At 40.1% G+C, this 23,394-nt stretch overlaps 1 protein-coding gene across 5 annotated transcripts; it reads right to left on the bottom strand.

Annotated features, from left to right (window-relative positions):
* Positions 1 to 717: 717 nt before the first annotated feature.
* SAMD8 (sterile alpha motif domain containing 8) lies at positions 718 to 22,498 on the bottom strand. Of its 5 annotated transcripts, none has more exons than XR_015222342.1 (7): positions 20,848 to 20,872; positions 14,351 to 14,958; positions 12,478 to 12,573; positions 11,616 to 11,733; positions 10,632 to 10,782; positions 5,877 to 8,861; positions 718 to 736 (listed from the first exon to the last, which is right to left on the bottom strand). XR_015222342.1 is itself a non-coding variant. In XM_086616643.1 (6 exons), exons 2-6 carry the CDS (start codon positions 14,929 to 14,931, stop codon positions 8,557 to 8,559), a joined length of 1,251 nt encoding a protein of 416 aa, XP_086472769.1. In that variant the 5' UTR covers positions 14,932 to 14,958; positions 22,462 to 22,498; the 3' UTR covers positions 3,209 to 8,556. The 5 variants fall into 5 exon arrangements, 3 of the variants coding, with proteins under 3 accessions (XP_086472769.1, XP_086472770.1, XP_086472768.1); XR_015222343.1 differs by lacking the exon at positions 718 to 736 and having other exon boundaries at positions 3,209 to 5,962; positions 6,400 to 8,861; XM_086616643.1 differs by lacking the exons at positions 718 to 736; positions 20,848 to 20,872 and adding an exon at positions 22,462 to 22,498 and having other exon boundaries at positions 3,209 to 8,861.
* Between the last annotated feature and the right edge of the window lie 896 nt (positions 22,499 to 23,394).

The raw sequence follows: 23,394 nt of genomic DNA, 5'->3' as shown, positions 1-23,394 counted from the left end.
GGCAGCCATGTCAACCACACCATGTCTTCTGTTTCTGTATCTAAATAGGGTGTTAGTCCCCAGTTACTCTGCCTGTGTTTGTAGCCAGCTACAAGTTAGTTCATGTGTAGGAAAGATCAAGACAGTAAAGATCAAGACAGTATCACAGGGATAGATAGATCAGAAGACAGATAATGGGGCACAAGGTTTTTAAGACTTATGTGCTGAGGGGAAAAAAGGAGGAAAAGGAACCAAGAAAATACGGATGTGAATCCAAGTCAACTTTAGCCCTTTCTTCCCTGCATTTAGGAACATTAATGTACAGGAATCCTTAGACAAAACTAAATTCCAATTACTGACCTAAAAAGGAGAAAACTTTTCAAGAACACTGCATTTCACTCAACATTAAGATCAAATGTTTAAGAAAGTCAGCACACTTGATTAAGGAACCCAAATTACCTTTATTCTGCTTCTGATAAATGCCTTCAGAAACACTGATGACTTAATTTGTCTGCCAGTGCACTCCCATTAAGCGCCCTCATTTCTTGCCAAGGGAGGTAATAAAGCCTCCTTCCTAAGCCAGCATCTTTCTTACCTGTCTCAGGATGAATTCTCACAGTTCATCTCCACTGTTAGATTGGAGTTTGGGATAACAGGGATCTGCATCCCAACCACTTACTGCCCCAGGATCCAACTGAGTTTGAATTCCCATGTCTTACACATCTGGAGACTGGGGACAAGTGCTCCCTCTTAAGAGCTGAAACAAAGATATGCATTTAGTCTTATGTGGGAGATTTCTTTTTGATTTTCAAGTCCAAAAGCTGAGCCAGTTTCCTTAGTCTTTGTACAATCTTAGGTGTAAACTCTCCCTGCATCTGATGTGGTAGCACTTATTCCTATTGGATTAGTTGTCATTGGACATTGAACATCCAGACAGGATGTGAATACATACACCAGGTAGCCAAAGGTAAGCTCAGGCTACTGTCTTCTCACAGAGAACATGCTCATCACACCACGTACTGGTAGGAAAGATCCTGTGACTTCCTTTTGTGCTTCAGTGATCTTGGCTATTTGATCATTCCTTGCCAGTTCCCTCATGCCGCAGGAAAAGTGGAGGGAGGATTTGTGTGTATAAACAATATGTGGAAAATGAAGGGCAAATCAGTAGCCATCACTAAAAAGCCAAAGTGAAAACAACACAAGTTGTGAACCATCCATCAACCACACCAGCCAGGGCAGGTTTGAATTTAATTCAGATGCATTTGCACGTAGCAGAGACAATGCCCAAGTAAGAGCCTGACTGTGGATTTAGCTACTGGTGTAGCTCTGTCTTGCAGGCAACTATTCCTGGAATAAAATAAGTTAATTCTGGCACATAAACTCCAGTCTGCTCCCCGCCAGCGTGCACACCCCGTCAGCAGCAGCAGTGCTGCCGTCCCTGCTCTGACAAACCGAGTCTGCAGCAGCACTGGAACAGAGATGGCACCCGAGTGGTCTTTCACATTGCCAGCTGGCCAGAAGCAGACACCAGCCGTCTGCTAAGGTTCTAGTTTTCAATTACTGCCACTCACAGCTTGGAGAAACAGCCTGATCCAGAGAAAACCAGAACAACTAAGCAGAAGACCATCTTTGTGAAGGGGTCGTCTCAGGAATGACCAGAGGCCCCTTGCAGAGCACTGTCTCTTCCTCTGCTATCTCCTCTTGGTTATTTAAGACAGCCTGTGGTAGAGCAAACACTCTCCCAGGGATTTCCAGCCTCATGACCAACAGCTCGCGATTGTCACGAGGGACCATGACGCCCCTCTGCATTAGCCAGGGGACTATTTTTAGCAGGCAGGACCGACACGGAGGCAGTGCCTTTGGCCGAGTACACCACAACCCTCTGTTAGTCACAGATGGAGTCACTTTTTGGCACTTTCCTTAAAGCCTTTGGCTAACAAACTCTGCTTTCCTCTTCAGAAGCATGGGTATGGGCAAGCAGTTCCCCTGTAACACACCACCATGCTGTTGTATCCCAGAGGATAAAACATTCATCAGGGCACTGTTACAAGAGGTGACATCCCCCGGAGTCATTCGGATCTCGCGAGGGAAGGCAGAGCTTGCTCAGATACACTGGAACCTGCCAAGGAGCAAAACAAAGGCTGCAGGAATCTCAGCCTAATTTGGGCATTGACTACCATGTAGTTTGAGCCTGATCTGGTGCCAAGTAACATCTGTGGTTTTACAGAAGCTGGAGCTAATGCTTTATGTTTTCATTGACTTCTCCCTCCATAACTTTGGCTCTCTTTTCTAGGTCAAACTGCCACTTTGTGCAAGAATTCCCGCGTGCCTCTGAAGGCCCCTCGCAGCGCAGAGCTGCCGTAAGCCGCTCCTCAGGCAGCACCCACTCCTTTGCTTTCCGCCATGACATGAAGCACGGCTTATGCTTACCTCGGAGCACAGCAGGATGGGGAGAACATAACTCACCTTATTTCTGGCAGAAGCACGCACAACAGTTTTTTGTACATGTAATAGTTTTTATGTATGTTAAAACAATAGCCATATCAGGATATTGTTCTGTACATATCCAGTATTATGAGCCTTCCCTCAAAATTGCAGGTTACAGTTTTATCAGCCCCTTTCAGTGCTTCTGTTCGTACACCAGAGAGATTCCTTAAGGGACATAGTCACCTCTTGAATGTTTTTGATAATCCCACTGAGCTTCATTCTCCACTCTCCTTCACAGTATTTGTGAAATGAATTGCTTTTCCCTACATTTACTAAAGACCCTTCTTCAGTGCTACAGTAAGAATAGCAAACTTGTTCCCTACTGCTGTCTCTTCTTCCTCTCTGCCCCTTTCTTTTCAGTGCTATTGCCTCCAATTATAGTATTTGAGAATCTGTATCAGTTATCGAGAGACACAGATTCAGTTTTGAGGACTTCATCTAGCTGAGTGAGGGGAAAAAAAGCTAATTGCTTTTTATATTTAAACATCAGGCACACTGATACATGCATTATGCAGCATGGATTTTCACATCAGTAAAACAGAGCTCTGGAGAAAACCAACTCTGAAACCTAGATTACTCAGGTATACTTTTATGGTTCACAACCCTAACAGAGATAATGAGCCATCATTTTACATATAAAAATCCCAAAACATTTGTCATCTTTCAAATATTTTATTTTAGTACTTTTAAATATGTTTTAATACAACAAAGATATAAAACAATATATTAATTCAATCTGAGTTTAGAATCAAACCAATATTTACTTATTTACAGTATTCACTTTAAACATCACTGGCATACCTTCTAGCCATTAGGCAATACTATTTTCTCTGTCACAACAAAATTGAAGTGACTGTTCAGTGTGAAAAGCCATGTTTCTACATCCCTATTATGTTAAGTACCATGTACAATGCAGTTTGTGGTTTCTGACATTTGACAAATTTATCGTATTTGACAAAACTGAATGGAAAGAGCAAAACTAAATTCCAGTTAGTCTTTCTAACTATGCAGTCATGAGGTTAATAGGTCAGGTAATTGTGCTCCACATTTATCATCTTAAGTTCTTACACACCTATTACAAACTGGCTTTAAAAACGTGCATGTCACTCAATTATGTACATAATACTCACTGCAAATTTCTTAAGATACAAACGGTAAGTATGCAGGATACTGCTACATGGAAAGTTCAGTGTTCACAATACTGTAGTGTTTGAGGGGTTGTGAGGGTTTTTTTTGGTGGTTTTATTCATATAATGAACAAAACATCAGTAGGTTCACTCCAAGTGACTTTTTCTCCCCAGAAATACTGCTTCTATTAGAATAGTGACAATGTCAAAGACACACCAGAAACAGTAATCTGTATGAATCATCAGTGGTCTACCAATTAACCCTTGACTGATAAAGTCTACATGCACGAAACAATTCAGAGGATAAGCAAGGTCACTGCTAGGACTTCTAACAAATATACTTCCATCTTGACAGGACTATGACGGTTTCTGTAGTTACAGGTCAAGTGTCTATAAATATTCAAAAATAGATTATTTGAAAAACCCAGAAAAATCAATACTGTCTGTAGATTACTGCAAATTCTCCCCAACTCTTCAGTAAAAACTACATAGACAGGATGAAAAATTATCATGGTCGTTACAGATTACTTTTGTTGTACTCTGGGTCCACAAAACCTACTTTTTTTTTTTTTCCTAAGACATCTGCTATTTCTTCAGATGTGTATTTAATGATTAAGACTCAGCTCCATAATAGTTTTGGTGCTTGAAAACCTAGCGGACTTTCGTACATCAAAAAACTAGCTAAGTAGTAATGAACAAATGTAGCACTAAGTATGCAAGCACTGCTTAAGAAACCCAAGGAGATTTTAACTGTTGCAAAAGACTTGTACTGACGTCTGAGTTCAACCCTTCCCTCTTGCCCTTCCATTCTCTTTTTGGCACTACACAAGACACAGCTGTACAGAAAAGATTATTACAGGAACTTGTGCTTTTGTCCTTATTGAAGGGTCTCAATACTTCTAAATAACCTTATTTAACATGCTTGCATCAAAAAATATTTTTTCCCAAAAATCATTTAACCGAATCTTGCTTCTTAAAGCAGCTAACTATCAAGGTTTTATTTTGATGCTTTTTTTTTTTTTTTTAAACAGATTTATTCTTTCAGAACCCAGTTAAGTAGTAATTTCTTTGAAATTCTACTGGAATGTTTTCTTCTATAGTAGACCGGGGTGTACGGGAAATAAATCAGGGAAAACAAAAAAGGAAGTGACACTACCTATCCCATTACTTTAGCAGTATACTACACACACGGCCTTGGCCTTATCCAAGAAAATGCCTAAAACAAAATGGTGAACCTCACTGAAGTCAAGAGTATTTAGTGATTTGCTTGAAGTTAAGCATATAATTTGCTTCATCACAAGCAGTATACTTACAGGATCCAACTCTTGCTACTCTTGGACATTTAAATACTTCAAGCTTATCTACATTTCTGTACTAACACTTTGTATAAGTGTTATCTTATTTGCCAGAGGACATGAAGATAATTTGCATGTATGGAAGCTTTCTACATCATTATTCAAGAACAGTTGGAGAAACCTTGTTTAAAGATCCTTCCATAAGCTTTTGTAAGTGTAAACAGAATTTGCTAAAAAACACATCTATGAAAGTCTAATTTCTGTATGCAGGTGTAATGCCATAAAACCAATAGCTGAAGGGACGTTCTAGAAAGGAAAAACTAAAGGAAAAAGTTTACGAAAGCTATTATAAGAGGCTGCGTCACAAGGTACAACAACAAAAAAAAAAGGGAAGCAGGGAGTGCCTATGTGTCTATCACTTGCAGGTATGTGCATACATATCCCCAAACTCGTAATAAGGAAGAGCTCAAGGCTATTGTCAAGTCTCAAATATCACTAGATTTGCTAAGCTACCAAAAAAATGTGACCCTCCTCTTCTTTTGTATATGCAGTTATTCAGTTAAGACTTTTCTACTTGATTAATTTGTGTCTTTTGTAGTACTAGACTAATGTTAGACAGTTGCACTTGCTGACATAATGCAATAATTCATTTATTACTCTGAATTCAGATTGTGTGTGCACTCCCACAGATCACGGAAAATGACTTTGCACAAAATAGGTGCAGCAAATCAAAGGACAGCAAAAAGACTGCTGGTGCCTGAACATAAGGGAGAAGGGCAACTCTGAACATATTTAGCATTAAATCCAAGGCCCAACGATTCTGCTGCCTTTATTTAAAAGTGCTTGTCAGCAGCAGAGAAGCAGCAAAATGTTTTTAAAACACTGACTCTTTAAAAAGGAGGTACAGAATTTTTAGTCTGTCAGTTACTTGCTACTTGTTCCCATCTAATTAACAATAAAGCTTGTATTACCACCTTTACAGACTGACCTGTGCTCTTCTGCATGTGAGATCAGATTTTTCAGCCCATCAGCTTCAAGCCTTCCTCTTGCGAGTGTATAGACAGACAAAACGAACTTCAAAAATAAAAGACGGCAATTATCCTGACAAGGTTTTAACCCACTTCAATGCTCACAAAACCAACCTCTGTATATTACTTAACTTAGACTCAGATATTAGCATCAAGGGAAACAGCACAAAAAAAAACAAGTTTCCTTTAAAACACTGATAGGCAATGCTGAATTAAAACATGGATTTACTTAACAGAATTTGAAAAATTAAATTAGAAGAGAGAAGCTTTATGTTTCAAAATATATGAACTTCATTTTTTTTAAAAAAACAGTACTGAAATGATAGCTTTACTTAATGTAAACATTGTTACACTGGGCTGTACCTGAAAATTCTCCTGCGTGTCTAAACTGCAAAATAATTTTTCAGTTTAGACACAGCTATGCCAGTTAGCACTGACATGGTTCTTTTCAGAATCAACAGCTTTGCAAGTTTAATTGCATACCTCTCCACATGTTGGAACTCAGAATACAATTCTGCACATCCTGAGAACAGATGTTTCCTAGAGTTTTAAAAAAATAGCATTCATAACTGTGTGTGCATTACAAAGGCAAATATAAATTAACAAATAGAGCTCGTTGATTGTAAAGTCTCAAGAGGAATGTTCAAATTGTCTTTCTGAAATCAGAAAGGTAAGAACAGCAAATGAAGTCTTTTAATCTTTCAGAATGTTTTCTCCTTTTTTTCCTGAAGTGTAGCATACTCCCCCAATTTGGATGGCAAGAGCCATCAGGCTATGGCAGATTGAAAAATCTAGTATTAAACCTGCAATTTTGCTAAAAAATTGGAATGCTACAAATATAAAAGTCTGCAGAATAGTACAATGTATGTGTGCTCAATACAGTTGGCAGAGATACTCTAAGATGCACAATTCCTCTGTGAAATAGGTACTACATTAAGTTACAAAAGTAATATACTATGAAGAGTGGAAGATAGTCAAGTTAGTACAATCCAGGTTTATAAAAGGAACACAACACAGTGAGGCAAAGACCACCATAGGTTACCAGCCTCCAAATACAAAACTGTCTTGCACAATTCCAAAGAGATTCTTTTCCATGCAAACATAAGTACATTGTGGCCACTAGGTCAGCTTGAACCAAGCTGGAAACGCTTTGTGTAACTTTCCAAGGCTGGCTTACATTACCTTTTGCACATACCACCTGTTCTGAAATTGCAATAACCAAATTAAAAGGTCTATACTATTTTTATGATTTGCACCTTTTACCTATCAGTTTTCATTTAGCATAAATCTAATTTCAGGTCTCTACAGCCAACATTAGCATTGTCCCCTTACAAACCACTGCATAAGACATCACCAACTGCATGACCCTTGCTTACGCATTGTGGACGCGGAGTGTTGGTCTGGGGTTTTTCGGGGTGTTTTGTTGTGGTGGCTTTTTTAAACAATCAAAACTCAACCGCTTATGGTACTTTTATCTTTCAGTGTAGTAAATGAGCAACTTAATCTAAGAACTAGTCTCTTTTCATACTTGTTAGAAGAACATATACTGTGTGTGTTTATATATATATATATAAACAAATATACTGTGTGTATATATATCCAGAGATATTCACCATATTGTTGACACCAGAGTGCTAAAACATACATCAATATGAGCACTATTTCCAATACTTACTATTGTTACTTTTCCCAAAAGAGTTACTACATGCATTTTCCTCGTCCAATTATGGGACAGTAAGATATATGAAGATAACTGTTCTGTTTGTCCAGTGTTAAAGAGCTGCTCCTAAAAAGCATGCACAGGTTTGGGTATAAAGCAATTAAAACCACACTAAAGTTATTCTGTGGCTTTAAACTCACTAAAGCTAAATTAACTTTACTTTCAGTGGATGTAGCATTTACTTTAACTCATTTATTTAAAGACAAAAGGGAAAACTTCCAAGTGCTAGAACAACCATATAGACAATTGATAGACTAGACTAAATAAGCTCTCGTTAAAAAACGACATCATCACCACATAGCCACAAGGCAGACTTTCATTTTTGGCAACCTGTATGCAAACCATTTATACTGTCAATTATACTCTAAGACTTGTTATTTAACAGTTAAGAGACCCTTTTAGCAAGGAACTATACTGCTTTCCTCATTATGACACAGTACTCCTTAAACTTTAAGTATATACAGAGTTTGTTTTGAAAATCACATTTATGACTGTTTTAAAAGAAAGTCTTCATAAAGTTCCAATTTTTTAGTCAGTATATGCAAAGCCTGGCATGTCAGGTAACGGAGATTATTTGGACCTGTAAAGGGTATATTATATTCAGTACAAGCATATGTTTGAGGTTGAAGTTACTTAAACATTCACACAGAACCTTACTAAGGGTAACAGCATTCTGGTTCGTATTCATGGTTCACTGATTGCTTTTACTGGTTCCTGCATTGTTTTCTATTTTAGAACAAGAAAACAAAACACATCCCTGTGAAGAACGGGAACCCCATTTTATGGCTAAGAATCTAAAAAACAAGACAAGGAGGAGGAGATCGTGGAGTGAAATATTTTACTTGACATCTCCCCATAGCTAGCCTTGTAGGATCTTAGTCATAACGCCTCGTAAAAATCTGAATTGACCCACACACTCTTCAGCCAATCAATCTTTTCAGTATAGTAGGTTTTGAAAAAGGCCAGCAATACTCATTGGGAACAGTACCGTTAACATTGCATTCAAAAAAAGAAAACATTGGAAACCAGATCCTTGCTCTCCTACTCTGTTGATATGCTCTAGTATTAGCCAACGTATGGTAATACAAAAAAAGTCTTGTAGTGATGTAAAAGGCAATGAAGACATCTATAGAATAATGTTCATGTGCAGCCAAAATGAAGAAGATTCCAAAGAGATTCAGGACCCAGGACAAGGTATGCAAGAAGTTCCAGCTCCTTGGCGTATCTAGGAGAAAACAGAAAGCGACTAACCTTGATGTTTCACAAATCTGGGTCATTACAAAATCCAGGCCTAGACATTGCAAGTTTTTATACAGATTTTTCATGCAAAAATGTGATGAAGTTACTGTCTTCATCTGGAAATACTGTTTACGTCTACAGGTCAAATAAATCCAACGAAGACAACCACACAAGTTATAAATGTCTATCACTTCATGACTCCATTTACAAATACAGCTATTATGCTAAAATGGTTTAGGATCATGCAAAGCAGAATCCATTGTTCAATCAACTTCTTCTGATGGAAATCATGTCTTTTTCATGTAATAAGGGAAAAAAGTCATAAAGAATACATTACTCTGTTATTGCAGTCATTCCATTGTAGGTGAACTCAAACTAATTATCTTACCTAGCTAAATAAAGTATCAAATCACACTTTGTGTTTACAGAAGAGCACTACCGTTTCATATATTCTCACTCATTATAAGCTTTGATATTTTGGCTTTATGGATTACACTAAATGTACAGCCACCTAGCTGGGTATTTAGCCTGACAAGGGTCAGTGGCAGATACCTAGGGAAGTGTATAGGAACAGACAATCACAATTATCTTCCCTAGTATTCTCCCAGTAGCAATGTTCTTTCAAACACACCCTACTCATCCTTCCATTAATCTAGGTGGTTCCATTCCTTTCCTGAACTGTCATAAACCTGAGAAAGAGCACAGCAATCTGAACTTGTATTTGTTTGCTTAAATGTTACACTCTGAACTTTTTGAGAAGGTCAAGCAGCAGATGACACTTGCAGATGACACCAAGTTGTGGACATGCTGGAGGGAAGGGATGCCATCCAGAGGGACCTTGACAGGCTGGAGAGGTGGACCTGTGAGAACCTCATGAAGTTCAACAAGGCCAAGTGCAAGGTCCTGCAAGTGGGTCGGGGCAATCCCAAGCACAAGTACAGGCTGGGCGGAGAATGGATTGAGAGCAGCCCTGAGGAAAAGGACTTGGGAGTGCTGGTGGAAGAGAAGCTCAACATGAGCCAGCAATGTGCACTGGCAGCCCAGAAAGCAAATCATATTCCTGGGCTGTATCAAAAGAAGTGTGGCCAGCAGGTCGAGGGAGGTGATTCTGCCCCTCTGCTCTCGTGAGACCCCACCTAGAATACTGTGTTCAGCTTTGGAGTCCCCAACACAAGAAGGACATGGAGCTACTGGAGCGAGTCCAGAGGAGGGCCACGAAGATGATCAGAGGGCTGGAACACCTCTGCTATGAAGACAGGCTGAGAGAGTTGGGGCTGTTCAGCCTGAAGAAGAGAAGGCTCCGGGGTGATCTTATAGCAGCTTTCCAGTACCTAAAGGGAGCCTACAGGAAAGCTGGAGAGGGACTTTTTACAAGGGCGTATAGTGATAGGACAAGGGGCAATGGATTTAAACTGAAAGAGGGGAGATTTTGATTAGATAAGGAAGAAATTTTTCACTCAGAGGGTGGTGAGGCACTGGAACAGGTTGCCCAGAGAAGTTGTGGATGCCCCATCCCTGGAAGTGTTCAAGGCCAGGTTAGATGAGGCTTTGGGCAACCTGGTGTAGTGGAGGATTTCTCTGCCCATGGCAGGGGGGTTGGAACTCGATGATCTTTAAGGTCCCTTCCAACCCTAACAATTCTATATTCTTAATACTTATGGGCATTTAAGCCTTTACACTCTTGCACCCTTGGTTGACAGCAAGCAGTACATATTCTTAACACTTAAGGACATTTAAGTATTGACACTGTACTTACATTCTGTGACAAAGAAGTTGAGCATGGTCAGGACGACAGTGTGACCACTGAACATATAATCTCCACATGTATGTACTCCAGTCAGAGTCATTCCGAAGCCACTCCATATTGCAAACGCCCGCTGGAGTTTTGCCCAAACATTGCCATACAACTAAAAGACAGTGACATTAACCTTCAGTAAGTTCCAAACCCATTGCCTGAACAATACATCCTTCAAGTTAACTGCATAGCACTACATATGTTTAATACCATTTATCATGTTGGGTCTTTTATTAAAACGCAAGTTAGCATATCTTTGCATTTTATTGTGGGAGTGAGTCACATTAGTAACACAATTACTAATTGCATTCATCATACCTCTGATGAATACTGGAATTTAGAGCAAGTATTTTGTTGCAAGTGATTTACATATACAGTCTGCCACCTTTTTTGAATGTATTAACCTTCTGATGCATCATTGTGAAGCTTCCAATATATTCAGCTCAAACCTCTTCTAACTAAAGATTTTAAGATTAAACCATAAAATCCCATGTTCTATGGAATATTCCTCATTAGCAGGGTTGAAATAATAATAGTTTGTTGTTAGTTTGGTTTGTTGTTGTGGGTTTTTTTTCCAAAACCATGCATCCAACAAAACAAAGAAGTGATTACTCCACTTTTGGCCTTTCTTCATGAAGACAGTATCTTAAGCACACAATTCTCTTATGTATTCTCTCTGGTTTACATCATGAAATATTCTGAACATCCCTCCCCAAGTAACTATCTCCTCTCCAAAGTGGCAAGTGCTTCTAAGACCCCTAGGGATGCTTGCCTGCATAACAGCAATTAATGAAGGGTTATGGAGGGGAGGGAGAGAAACCACTGTTCTTACAAACACACATCTAACATTATGGTCACAACAATCTTAATTGTTATCTTAACTAAAATTTAAAAAATTACAAGAAGGAAACAGGAAAAATAATTTAAAGCATTTTAAATGTTTACCTTTCCAGTACACTGCAAGTGCTGGCCTGGCACAGAGAGTGAGGTAACAAACATTGTAATGCAACGTAATAAGAATACTGTCCCCATGAGGCTGCACAGCCTTCGCAGAAGTATAGATCTAGGAAAAGTACATAGGAACTGATTGCAAGAATCCTAATATATTGTATTTTTAAATCAGGAAAGTTATGATAAAAACATTTCCCTTCACTCCAACTTAATCCCATGAAGTCCCTTCATCATTGCTGCAAGTTTTACATCAAAAAAAATAAAATAAAAAAAAAAATTTTTTTTTTTAAAATAATACTGTAAAGGTATGGTTCCACACAACAGGGTGAGACACTGTAGCAAGCTTACTGTCACCAAAAGGTAACACTCCACTCCTCCACAGCTACACTTGTAGTAGCTTTGGTACTTTTATCTTCTGTTGGCAAACTGATAAAAATCAAAAAACTGGTAAAAATGTAACTTGAAATATGCACACACACATAAAGGTTTTCTACCCTTCAGTGACAGTCAACTGCTAGGCTGGCTCAGTCATCCTGTGGAATTTCATTCTCATAGGATTTTCTTACATAAAAAAACGTTACAGTACGAGAGTAAATACTGACAACTCTCTGAAGTACATATGTTCTGAAGAAAATTACATATAAATCTAGCAGAAAAGTAAATTCAGATTACTCCTTCGTAAGATTCACAAGTTACCATTCTTGATTAAATCCTCCCTAATCCGTTTTAACAGGGACATAGTAGAAGCTTACAAGATTCTAATTGAATGGAAAGTCTTAAACAATCATCACAAATTCTTGTTACAGTTCTTTCTCTGAATCAAAGTACCAGTTAATTTGAATTTTATATACTGTACCTGTGTTTGTGAAGGAGAAGAACCAACAGCCAAATGTAGCAAAGAATAACGCCACATACTTCAGTCATAGCAAAAGCCCATGGTATCCTAGGGACGCTAAAAAAAAGGACAAAACAAGAAAGTTAACTTAAAATACAAAGGCTTAATTTTTCTTTCTATCTCAATATTGAGAATAAAGGCATAGAAAGCTCTAACTATAAAACTAACTTGCATTAATCTGACAATAGTTTAAACTACAACCAAGAATTATTTTGTTAGACTGAATGAAACAGAATTTGAATTAATTTTTAATTACATTATCTCCTTTCTAATAGCGTATTTTCAGCCGACATTTACACAGAATTCATGAAGTCAAAGAAAATCTCTAGTATGCTCTCTTAATTTATACGTGTGATTTACTAACAGGATGTGTTTCTCTACCATTGTCTCCCAACAACCTTTTTCACTCTGACACAAACTTGCATCATGTCAATTATGCTGCTTATGCTTACAGGAATGCCATGTCAACACAATTAATGAAATGCTGCAAAGCCTAAAATCCTAACTACTTGTAATGAAGCAGGACTGCACAGAAAAGTCTTAGGAAAAATACAAATTGTTTTCAAAGTTAGATTTCGGTGATAATCACCATATGCAAACCTTTTAGCCTTGCTTTTCAAAAGATTTAAGGCTTTCTTGCACACATATGGCACCAGCAAAAATTTCCACTCTGCAACCTCGCCAAAATACAGATCGACAGATTTCAAGAGAGGCTGCTCGTAGTTTTGTATTCCCCCTGATACAAAGGGGTAGCAAAGCGCTGCTCAAATGCCAGCTTTGTAGTAATCCCCTCACATTGTTTCGTGAGCTGCTGCCCTCTGGCATCCCCCATCCTCCTGCCCACTGAATACCGTTGTAGTGCCCCGGCAACAAAATCCAGTAATGCCATAGCTCCGGTTCTCTCTCCCCTCTTCCACTCTGCTGGATGTGGGGGACTCTCCTCCCCGCCATAAACTCGGGGGATTCTGTACACTTAGTCAAAAGATTAGACTCCTACTGACTTCACGAAAACCATTAATGAAAACGGAAATTATTGGCAGGAATAAGGAGACCACAAAGACTGAACTCCTAAACAGTTTATCTTGTCTTTTGAAACTCTCTAAGCAGTAAGTTCTCTATGGAGCAAGAGCACTTCCTCAAAGGGAGCATTTATTCTGCAGTAGATCTGTAGTCAATGACTACAATGTCACCTTTGCTATTTTGTGTCTCTTCTGCCTGAGGTGGAATATTTTCTTTAAAAAATGAGCAGGTACTGTGTAAATCACAACAGTGTTCTAGTACACAGATACTCTATGGTTAAAAATTATGCTGGTCTATTCAGTCTACTTCAGTATCCCTAAACCATCTTCAAGAATTTGACGGCAGGGAGACAGCAAAAATATCGTATCAATGCTACTCTCTTTCAATTTCCTTGCTCTCTGGCAGACCAAAATATTCCTTCATCAAAAGCTTTTCTATATCAAGACATGCTAAGCTCCATAGTAGCAACTGGATTTCAGAAAAAGCATGTGGCTGCTTATCTATGCCAGCTGACTGTCACCCTTTGTACCAGAATGAGAGGATGGACAAATTAATTCCTGCGTTGTGATTAGCTAAAGATGTAGAATTAAATATAAACTAGGGAGAATAACAGCTCTATTTGTTTTCTCTTGAGAAGATTAAAGCTCTGCATCTAACTGATGCGCGTTTCAATCTTAGCAGAAGGGTTTACTACACTCTAATTACTATTTTGCAGAGGCATTTTCAAGAGCATATGAAACTTTGAGAATGAAGAAAAGACGGCCTATATTTTAACCATCAAGTTACTATTTTGTTTTAAAATAAGATTTCTTACCTATCTAGAAATATGTCTGGTAGAGGTGGATATGTTTGCATGTCAGGTACTCGCTCATGTACTATAACCATAACGAATGACGTAAAGCCAAACACTATGAAGACATACACACAACTTAAAACTGTCTTCCAATACTCTGGGTCCAGTCTCCGGGTAGAGTGTTTGTTTTTTCCATTTGCATATTGATACTGGTCACCATTCAAGTCAGTAATTGGTTCATCATAGTCCCGAGGTACTTCACCATTACAAAACCAATCTGTACCCTGTAGCGATCCCACGCTTGGGCACGCTGTGCCAATGTGACTATCACTGTTGTAACCCAGCTCTTCTAGGACATCAACATGTTGCTTCTGTAGTTTGCGTATGGACAACATCAGCCGTTTAATATCCCCCAGCACCTTGATTTCCAAAGGAGGGGATCGTAAATCATACTCAGTAAGTGTTAGCAGTGTAATTCCATCTAGCCTGTGTCTATTGCACAAAACGTCCACGTATTCACAGAAGCCTTCTTCCTTCAGCCACTTGGCCACGTTCTTGGTAGTCCAACGCCGAATGCAAAGCTGGTTGTTGCCTGCCATCATCCTTCACTATCTGCCAATAAAATTGACCTGTTACATATTGGAGAAAGAGACAAGACCTGAATGTTTAATGAAGATTACTGAAAAGCCAGTGTATTTCCTGTGATTTTAGATGCTTGATTAGCCAAAGGCCTTTTATGTAAGAGACAGCTATAAACCAGACATATAATTTATCAGGTAAGTAACAGAAAAATGCTTTTAAAACATTTTTTATTGAAGCAAAACTAAATTAAGATTATCTCACTTGTTCCTAAATAGACATTTAAAGCTACCAAGAAGCAGAATTTTTCCTAGATGTATCCAGTCTACTTTTATTCTGTTGTTAAAAAATTAAAAAAGTTTGTTAATTACATTAGGCAATGAAAACCAAAGATTACTCTGTTTAAGTACCAGCTTAATCATTAGTCTTCTCTACTGTTTGCAGTTCATAAACTAAGAAAGTAAGTATAGTCAGTAACCATGTAAAACTGAACTAAAGCTAGAATAATACATTACAGGTCCAAGACATTCCACTGTTTTAAAGTATATACTGAAGCTTTGGTGGCATGACATTCCCCCCAACCTTTCAAAGTAGACATCTAAGATTAGGTATCTACAATAATATTGATCTGAGGCATCTTAGTTGTATGTTGATGCAGACATAGCATTTCTATCTTTGCTTCATCTCCGTAATTAAGATAGATGCTTATTATATTGCAAATCCAACAGTACCAGACATTAAGCATTAGCTTTAATTCCAAAGCATGTTCAAAAGTGATGTCGTAGGAGATAACATAATAACACGCCAAAACCAGGAAAGATGTAGTCTCTTCATACAGATTCCTCAATTGTTTTCTTGACTCTAGAATATTGTTTGAAGGAAGACATGACATCTCAGCAACATTTTAGTCACACAAAGGTGACAAGTCACCAGAACAACTTAGAACAACTAGAAAAAAATTAATCACAGAATCTTATGTGGAATACATGAAAAAACTTTGAAAGGCTACCGGTGATGTAAAAGTAATAAAAAGGTTATCCAATATTTAAGACCCACAGCAGTACAGAATGGATTTGTGCCCACTTTATATTTGGTGGCCTAGGTACAGCTACCGTCTAAGAATCAGCGTACAATTTTACAGTTCTTTTGTACTCAGAAGAACAGTCTAATTAACTAGAAGCCTTCAATCATGCCAACTAAATCTCAGAAAATACAAGACAGTACAATACACTAGTGCCACATACATTATTCAAGGTTTTCAGAATGAAAGCAAGGAAAGAGTCTATTTAATCTATTATTTAGCTTCTGTATATAGTAAACAGGTACTCAAAACCATCATGAATATTCAACAAACTTTCACATCTTTTCAGAAGCACAGCTTTTCCACAAACAGAAGATCTTTCCTTCTCACTTCTCTTTTTAAAGAGGTACTGTACCTATTGTTAAAATTAGCTCTTATCATAATTATTGAATGCAACTTGTCCTTCCAACTTATATCTAATAAGACCACACACTATTTTATTCTATACCATAGAAGATTCAATTTGTCCAATGAGATTTTCCAGCAGTGCAAAAGAAATAGTTTTGAATAAAAATGAACACACAAATCAAAGTTGCCCTTCTAAAAGAATTAAGGGAGTGGTACTTCTGAAGATATTCTCTCTGGAGTTGACTGTATATTAACAACATGTACTTAAAGCATAGTTTTAATTTCTCAAAACTCCATATACAGTCAATACGTATATAAGCTTTAATGCCTCGATTTAAGTAATTGCAAAACCATCCATAAACCACTACCAGAATCGCTGCATTTACTTTACTCTTCCTTCTCCATATAAAAGGGTATTTGCTTACTTCTATATTGTCTTACTATTTTTGAAAGTCTTGCTCAAAACAACTGTAACAACTACTTTGCTCAAGAGAAATTATGACATTTAATTAGTAATTAATGATCAGTTAATTGACCTTTTTTGTACTACATATTTTTATCTTACTCCAGTAAAACAAACAAACAAACTTTAACTTTTTTTATCTGGACTTCCAGCTTTTCTTACTCACAAATACAGAAAAAAAAAATTAATCACAGTGTTTTTTATACTGCTGTAATCATCACAACTTTCCTAAAGGCAGTGAATTTAGACTCACCAAAAATACACACAACTTACTGATTTGTCTTCTGACCTAAACAACTTCTGAAAGCAAAGGCAGGAAACTCTGCCTAACCTACAAGAATTATGTTCATTTGTCACAAGTCAAGTAGCCCAACACCAGCCTAGCGTTTCTTCACCTGACATTGCAGGAATAAAAATCAATCCTTACGTTTCGCACAATACAAGTGACCTTACAACACTGAGTGAGTATACATCGAAGGTCACCAGTGAATGGGCTGGACCTGGGAGAAAGTCTACAGTAACCTTAAGATGCACCGGATGCGACCTGCTCCTGTTTTTAAATGGCATGAAAGACGAGACCTTTAACTAACTGAAAAAGACAAAGAAATCAACAAAACAAACAAGCACTTACACAAAACACAAACTTAAATCATTCTACACAGCTGACAGTTAATTTCATTGCAACAGCAACAGTTCAGTTTTTATGACAAGGCACTTTCTTTAAACTCAGAAGCTGCCTTCTTCTTCAGACTACTCATTTAGTGCCACTTTTGGAGTTTAAAGTGTAAAAAGCACTTTCCCTAATAATCTTAGCATTTGGAATACAATCAGATCTCTGTGCCCGACTGCTCCTGTTCATTTTGAAGCTCAAGAATGCTACATAACATTTCCAGCATTACCAGTCCGCAATGCAAGACCGACTTAACGTAGCAGAAGAGACCAAGTCCCCTAGATAACCGTACTCCTCTTCTGAAAGAAAACAGCACTAGTAACTGCTTTGCCTTCTACATCACTGGTTTTACTGCTGAAACCAAATAATGGATAACATTATTTAATGACGAATAACATGCGTGAGTAACACAGAGCAAACACAGCCCTAAGTGTCAGAGGGCAAAACAGACTTTTTGCCTGACATCAGCAATGTCTGTAGCTAGCTAGTTGATTACTTTCCTGTTGCTGTGACTTTATATTTAGTCAGCTCATCAGCAGTACGTATCATGTGTCTCGTTTCCCTTTTTCCTTCCCCAGCCTTTCGATTAACAGCATGAACACAACTGAATATGAACTTCATGTGCATGTGTATAAGTATTTCTTTATTTAAAAGAAAAAATATTACTTTATGAGCCATGAACATTTCTACAATTTGGTTAAGGCATCTTAAAAAAATGAGATGCCTCTGAGAGGCTGTGCATACCCTTGGCACAATATTTTTCCTAGATGTATATTTAAATATGGAAAATAAATCTCTCTCAAAATGATTATCCACAATTCTATCATGTCTTCCTCTACTAAGTTACTGCTAGTCAACCATTAGGTCCCTAACTTTCCCAACATGCAGACTTTAGTCAGTATATTGAGGTAAAAACGTGTAAAGTTGAACATGAAAAACACTACTCTAGCCAAGGAAAAGCAGCGTTAATATCACACTAACACTAGGCTGCAATGCTGTTACAGAAACAAAATTCGATCACACCAGAATAATCGCTGAAGGGTTAAATAAGATCTAGTGATATCCGCACCAGTTAGCGGAACGCTGACTGGATTTGTCTATTCCAGACAACTCTGCAAGCACCATTACTGCTTCACCACCTGCCCTCATGTGCCTGGGAGAGCCTGTGGCTCTCCTTGCTGACATGCCTCTCGATTTTTTCCCAGCTATGTTCAATTCTCACCATCCTTGAAGAGGAATTTTAGGAAGGACACTGAAGAACTATCAGATCTCAAGTGACTTAACCTACATTTCTTTGTGGAAGGTTTCAAGCTGAAGTTTGAATATAGGCAATTCCAACTCAGCCCCTCCTTCGCTGGGTCTGCTGGCCTAGGAGCATGACATCTCTCACATCGGGTGAAAAGTTTTTCTGTACAAAGTCTGCTGGTTTACAATGTGGACGAGACCCAAGGTTGAGGCCTTGGCTCCCCAGCACAAAAAAGCTGTACACAAAAACGTGCACTGAGCCAGCCTGCAATAATAAGGCTACTGTCATGTACCAACTTAGTAATGCTGTGCTGGAAAAAGAACACACAGCACCGCCTTGTTATGCACCAAAAGTCTCAGATACTCTGCTGACTTGCATCGGAAGCTTGTCTCTTGCTCTTCCTGAAAACTCTAATTTTTTCAGTGCTTATTTAAACCAAACAGCACGAAAGGTTTTATTGCCATACAGTATAGAGAGACTTAATCCTTACCTTCTTAATGCCACCATACATAGTACGGTATCTTGTAAACAAAAGAAGAAAAAGAACACTTACAAAAACAACACATGATTTTTCAAAGTTTTTTTAATACAATAGCTACTGTGCTATATATAAAACTGATCAAACACAGCACAATGTATTTTCCTGAGGCAAGCAGACAACGATTTCAAATGCAGAAACATTCCTGTAAAACTTGCATTCAGTTTTACTTACTGACTTTGCTACCAAGAGTTGGTCCATACAAATTTCTAGTAAGTGAGATCAACAGTATCTTAATCGTACTCAAAGGTCTTAGTGCTATTTATGAAGGTAAGTTAAGAAATCTCATCAAGTAACACTAGTTTAGTTTATTGCACGTTATTTATGTTAGGTTCATAGGCACTATGAAGGAAGATGTGCTTTTCAAGAACTATTTATTGAAGTGCTGCATTGTGGAAAATATAGAACTGATACCATAAATTCAAAGATTAGCTCCGCAGGCTTAGAAGAGTTGGAACGCCTCCATGCAAAACTGACAACAGCCTACTACAGAAAGTCCTGAAAGCTAAACATATTTGTCTTAAGAACCACTAAGTGCAGTTACATATTGCACAAGCTGAACAGAATACATACTGCTCCCTGACTTTTACACCTCATTATACCAAATGACTTGTACTATACTCAAGTGAACACTAAGAGCGGCTCAACTCCTAATCTACTAACCAGCTAACAAAACATTTTTTATCCTACCACCATAATTCAGGGCACACATAAGTGCTTTTTAAGCAACTGATCAAGTACTCCACCACTTAAGATATAATTCACAGTATTTCATTAATAATCATACAAGACCTTGAACATTTCACATGCTAAATGCGAAATGTCAAGTACTTTTTCCTCCAACTTCAAGAAATAGTGTATCCCTCTCATAACAGAATGTTTGCTGCTCTTTATCCTTACACAACTTAGCAGTAAAACAACTCAGGTTTGCTTTTCCCGTTTTATTTCTCTTTTCCTTCCACATCCTCATCTTAGGATGGAAACAGGGGAAGACATGAACAAACCCTCCATTCAAATTAATACCAGAACAATATCTGAAGTGAAGCTGTGTTTGTTCTTACTCTCCACAATCATTTATAACCTGATCCTTCTGGTCTAGTGAAAATCTAGGAGCCTTCCTCATTTTAGATGCATTAAAATAAATAAGAAATAAACATTTTTTAAAAATTATGTGATTATCAAATAAACATTTATAATGTAACATGGTTTATGGATCTCAACCAGTTTAGTAGGCTGCAAAACTGAGTTCTGTACAAAGAAAGATGACAGTATAAAGCGTGAAAAATTGCAGCTCCTAGCCAGCCTGTGTTTTTAATTACATACTACCAAAAAACACCCCAACAAGCCAGCAAAGAGAAGATCACATAGAATAGCAAACAAGACAATTTAAAATTCTTGCTCTTTACAAATCTACAGAATGTTTCCTTCGCATCTAAGGAGCCACCTTCGCAACAAAAACTTATGAAATTTCCCTAAGAACTTCCTTCTACTGGGTATAAAAGTCACTTCACCTCAATCCTGTGAGTTAATTGCACCTTTTTTTCTATATCACAGAAAGCAAAAGGAAGAACAAGACCACAGGCATTTCCTTACCTCTGATATCCAGCAAGAGGCACCCCCTACCAAACACGAGGGGCATTTAAATGCCAGGAAATGTCCTGCTGAGCTCTTGCCACTCCAGAGCACAGCATGATCAGCTGCTCTGTGGCAGACACCGTGTCCAGCTGCACGAGGGAGCTCTGTGGAGATGAAGCATACTTAGCACAAGTGGAATCTTCCATCAAGTCATCTTACAACACAGAATGTGTGCTGAGTTTTTACACAATTAATTTTGCAAAGTGAAGCATCAAATACTTGAGATCATGAGATTTCAATACATGAAATCACGAGATCACTTCAACTCCAGTTACAAACCAATAAACAGATGAATATCAAAACTGCTTCTCGTTTGCCTTAACTTAAAGAGCTGATAAAACCTACCCTTTCGAAGTACTATTTTTAAAAAATAGCAGTTAACCGAATAGTCTGAGAGGCCACACAATGCATTAGCAATGCAGACTTGAGAAACACAGTGGGCAACAGTTCCTGCAGTTTCAACTTTCTGAAAATGCTCAGGCCTTAAACTCACACGAAATCTGTCCCACACAGGCAGACTCCTCTGTTTAATCTGAAGCTCGAACAGCACGTAGGCAAGCCAATCACAGCACTTTTCCATGCTGCCTTATTAATTTATCAAATCCTACGCCCTCAAAAACTTTTTTACTCAAAACTAAGTACTCCGCCCTCAGAGAACCCACCAATTTTACACCACTGGCACAGAAAATAGTAAGATAGCTGAATACCTGTTTTGACCTGGTACAACTATTTTGTTATCTAAGACTGACACAAAGCCCAAGTACTCGGCATCATTTCCAGAAACGATTTGTTTCCTGTGAAGGCTGACACAGGAAGGAGAAACCAAACGATCTCCCTTTCCCACCAGACCCGCTACAACAAAAAAAGTACAGTAGCAGCACAGCCCCGACCTACCCGACACTTGACCCGTTCTCGCTCAGCACACCGCGGATCCCGCCACCTCCCCGATAAACAGGCCCACACCCCGCCTGCGAACCAGGCTTTTCCCTTCGTTGGTCGTTGCCGAAGTAGGAAACTTCCAAAGCTCAGAACGAAACGGACACAACCAGGCACAAAGGCTAAAACACTTCCTCCCCTCCACGGCAGACGACATAACTCCAGCGAGAACCACGCACGGTTTTTCGCTCCTCCGCAGACCGGCTTCCTCAGCAGCCGGCACCGAACGCCCAGCGACACGCCGCCGGGAGCCTGCCGGCCAGCACCGGGTGACGGCCAGACCTCAACAGCGATGTGCCCATAGAAGATACGCGCATTCATTGCGGTGGAGCGGATTTTAGTGCAAACAGACAATAAAAGAGGCTTCCCCCCCTCTCCTGTGCCCACCGACGCAGCCGCTGGAGCACAGCAGCCCTTTCCCTCCGAGCCCCGCGCAGCTCGCCCCAGTCCCGCCGCAATAGGGGGAGCGCCCAGGGACCCGGCTGCTGGGCGGCGGGCTCCCAGCGTCCGTGCGGCGCGCCGCGTCCCCGGCCGGCAGCCGGGCAGCCCCTGTGGGACCGGGGCCGGGCACCGCGCCCCGCCGCACGCCCCCCGCGGGGGGCAGGGGAGCAGGGAAGCGCCCCCGCCCCGCCTCACCTCCCGCCACGACAGCAGCACTAAGCGGCGGTGTCCCGGCGCCCGGCCCCGGGGCGGCGGCAGCGGCGGCTCCGGCGCGCCCTCCCTCTCTCCAGCAGCAGCGGCGGCGGCGGCAGCCACGGCCACCGCCACCAACCCATCACCCGGCCGGAAGAGGCGGCCGCCAGCGCCTCGCGGGCGGCGGAAGGGGCGGGGCGGCGCGGGGGCAGTTTCCGGGAGGGGTCGTGGCGGCGGGAGCGGGGTGCGTGGTGGTGGCGGGGCCTGGCGCTGCCCGGCGGTCGCTGCCGCCCTTGGGGTTACGGCGGCGGGTCGGGGGCGCGGCCCGTAGCGCCGCCCGTGCCTTGCGGCGTCGCAGAGAGGGGCCAGTAACGGCGGCGCGCCGCGGGCGGTGGGTCCCTGGCGGGTTGTGACCGCGGGACGTGCTGATGGCCGCAAGGCCCTGAGGGGCTGCTGCTTGCCGAGTCGGGCCTGGCGGGCCTGCGGGCAGCTTTGCGCTCCGGTGCCCCTTTACCATGCTGCCCACTGGGTCCGGGCTGTGCAACACGCCAATGTCTCGTTGGACTGCCTTGGCCCTGGGTTCGCGGGAATGAGGGTCTTAAATACACGAAAGCATAGTCACAACTCCGTTGAGCTATGTAGGAAACTAAAAATACGTAGCTGGTCAGTGACATATTTTTTAGCGATCATAAGACAAATGACTAAATAGTCCATAATGCCGACAGAGATCAGCTGAAGGGAGAAGGAAGGGTGTCTTGGTTTTCTACCTGAAGAAGAACAGGACATGCTTAGGCCAGGGAAAAAGGTATAAAACTCTACTCTTGGAAGATACTGTAGTATTTTTTTTCCAGTGTGATCTTTCTGTCCATCAATGGGAAGTACCTTAGTACAGTGCGGATGGAAGAAAGAGGTGGAAGTTTCAAAGCACACTAAATA

This window comes from Tauraco erythrolophus, chromosome 9 (assembly GCF_009769465.1).
Source record: "Tauraco erythrolophus isolate bTauEry1 chromosome 9, bTauEry1.pri, whole genome shotgun sequence".
NCBI classification, from domain to species: domain Eukaryota; kingdom Metazoa; phylum Chordata; class Aves; order Musophagiformes; family Musophagidae; genus Tauraco; species Tauraco erythrolophus.
Note: the sequence above shows the minus strand (reverse complement) of the source record. Positions and strands in the feature narration are given on the sequence as shown.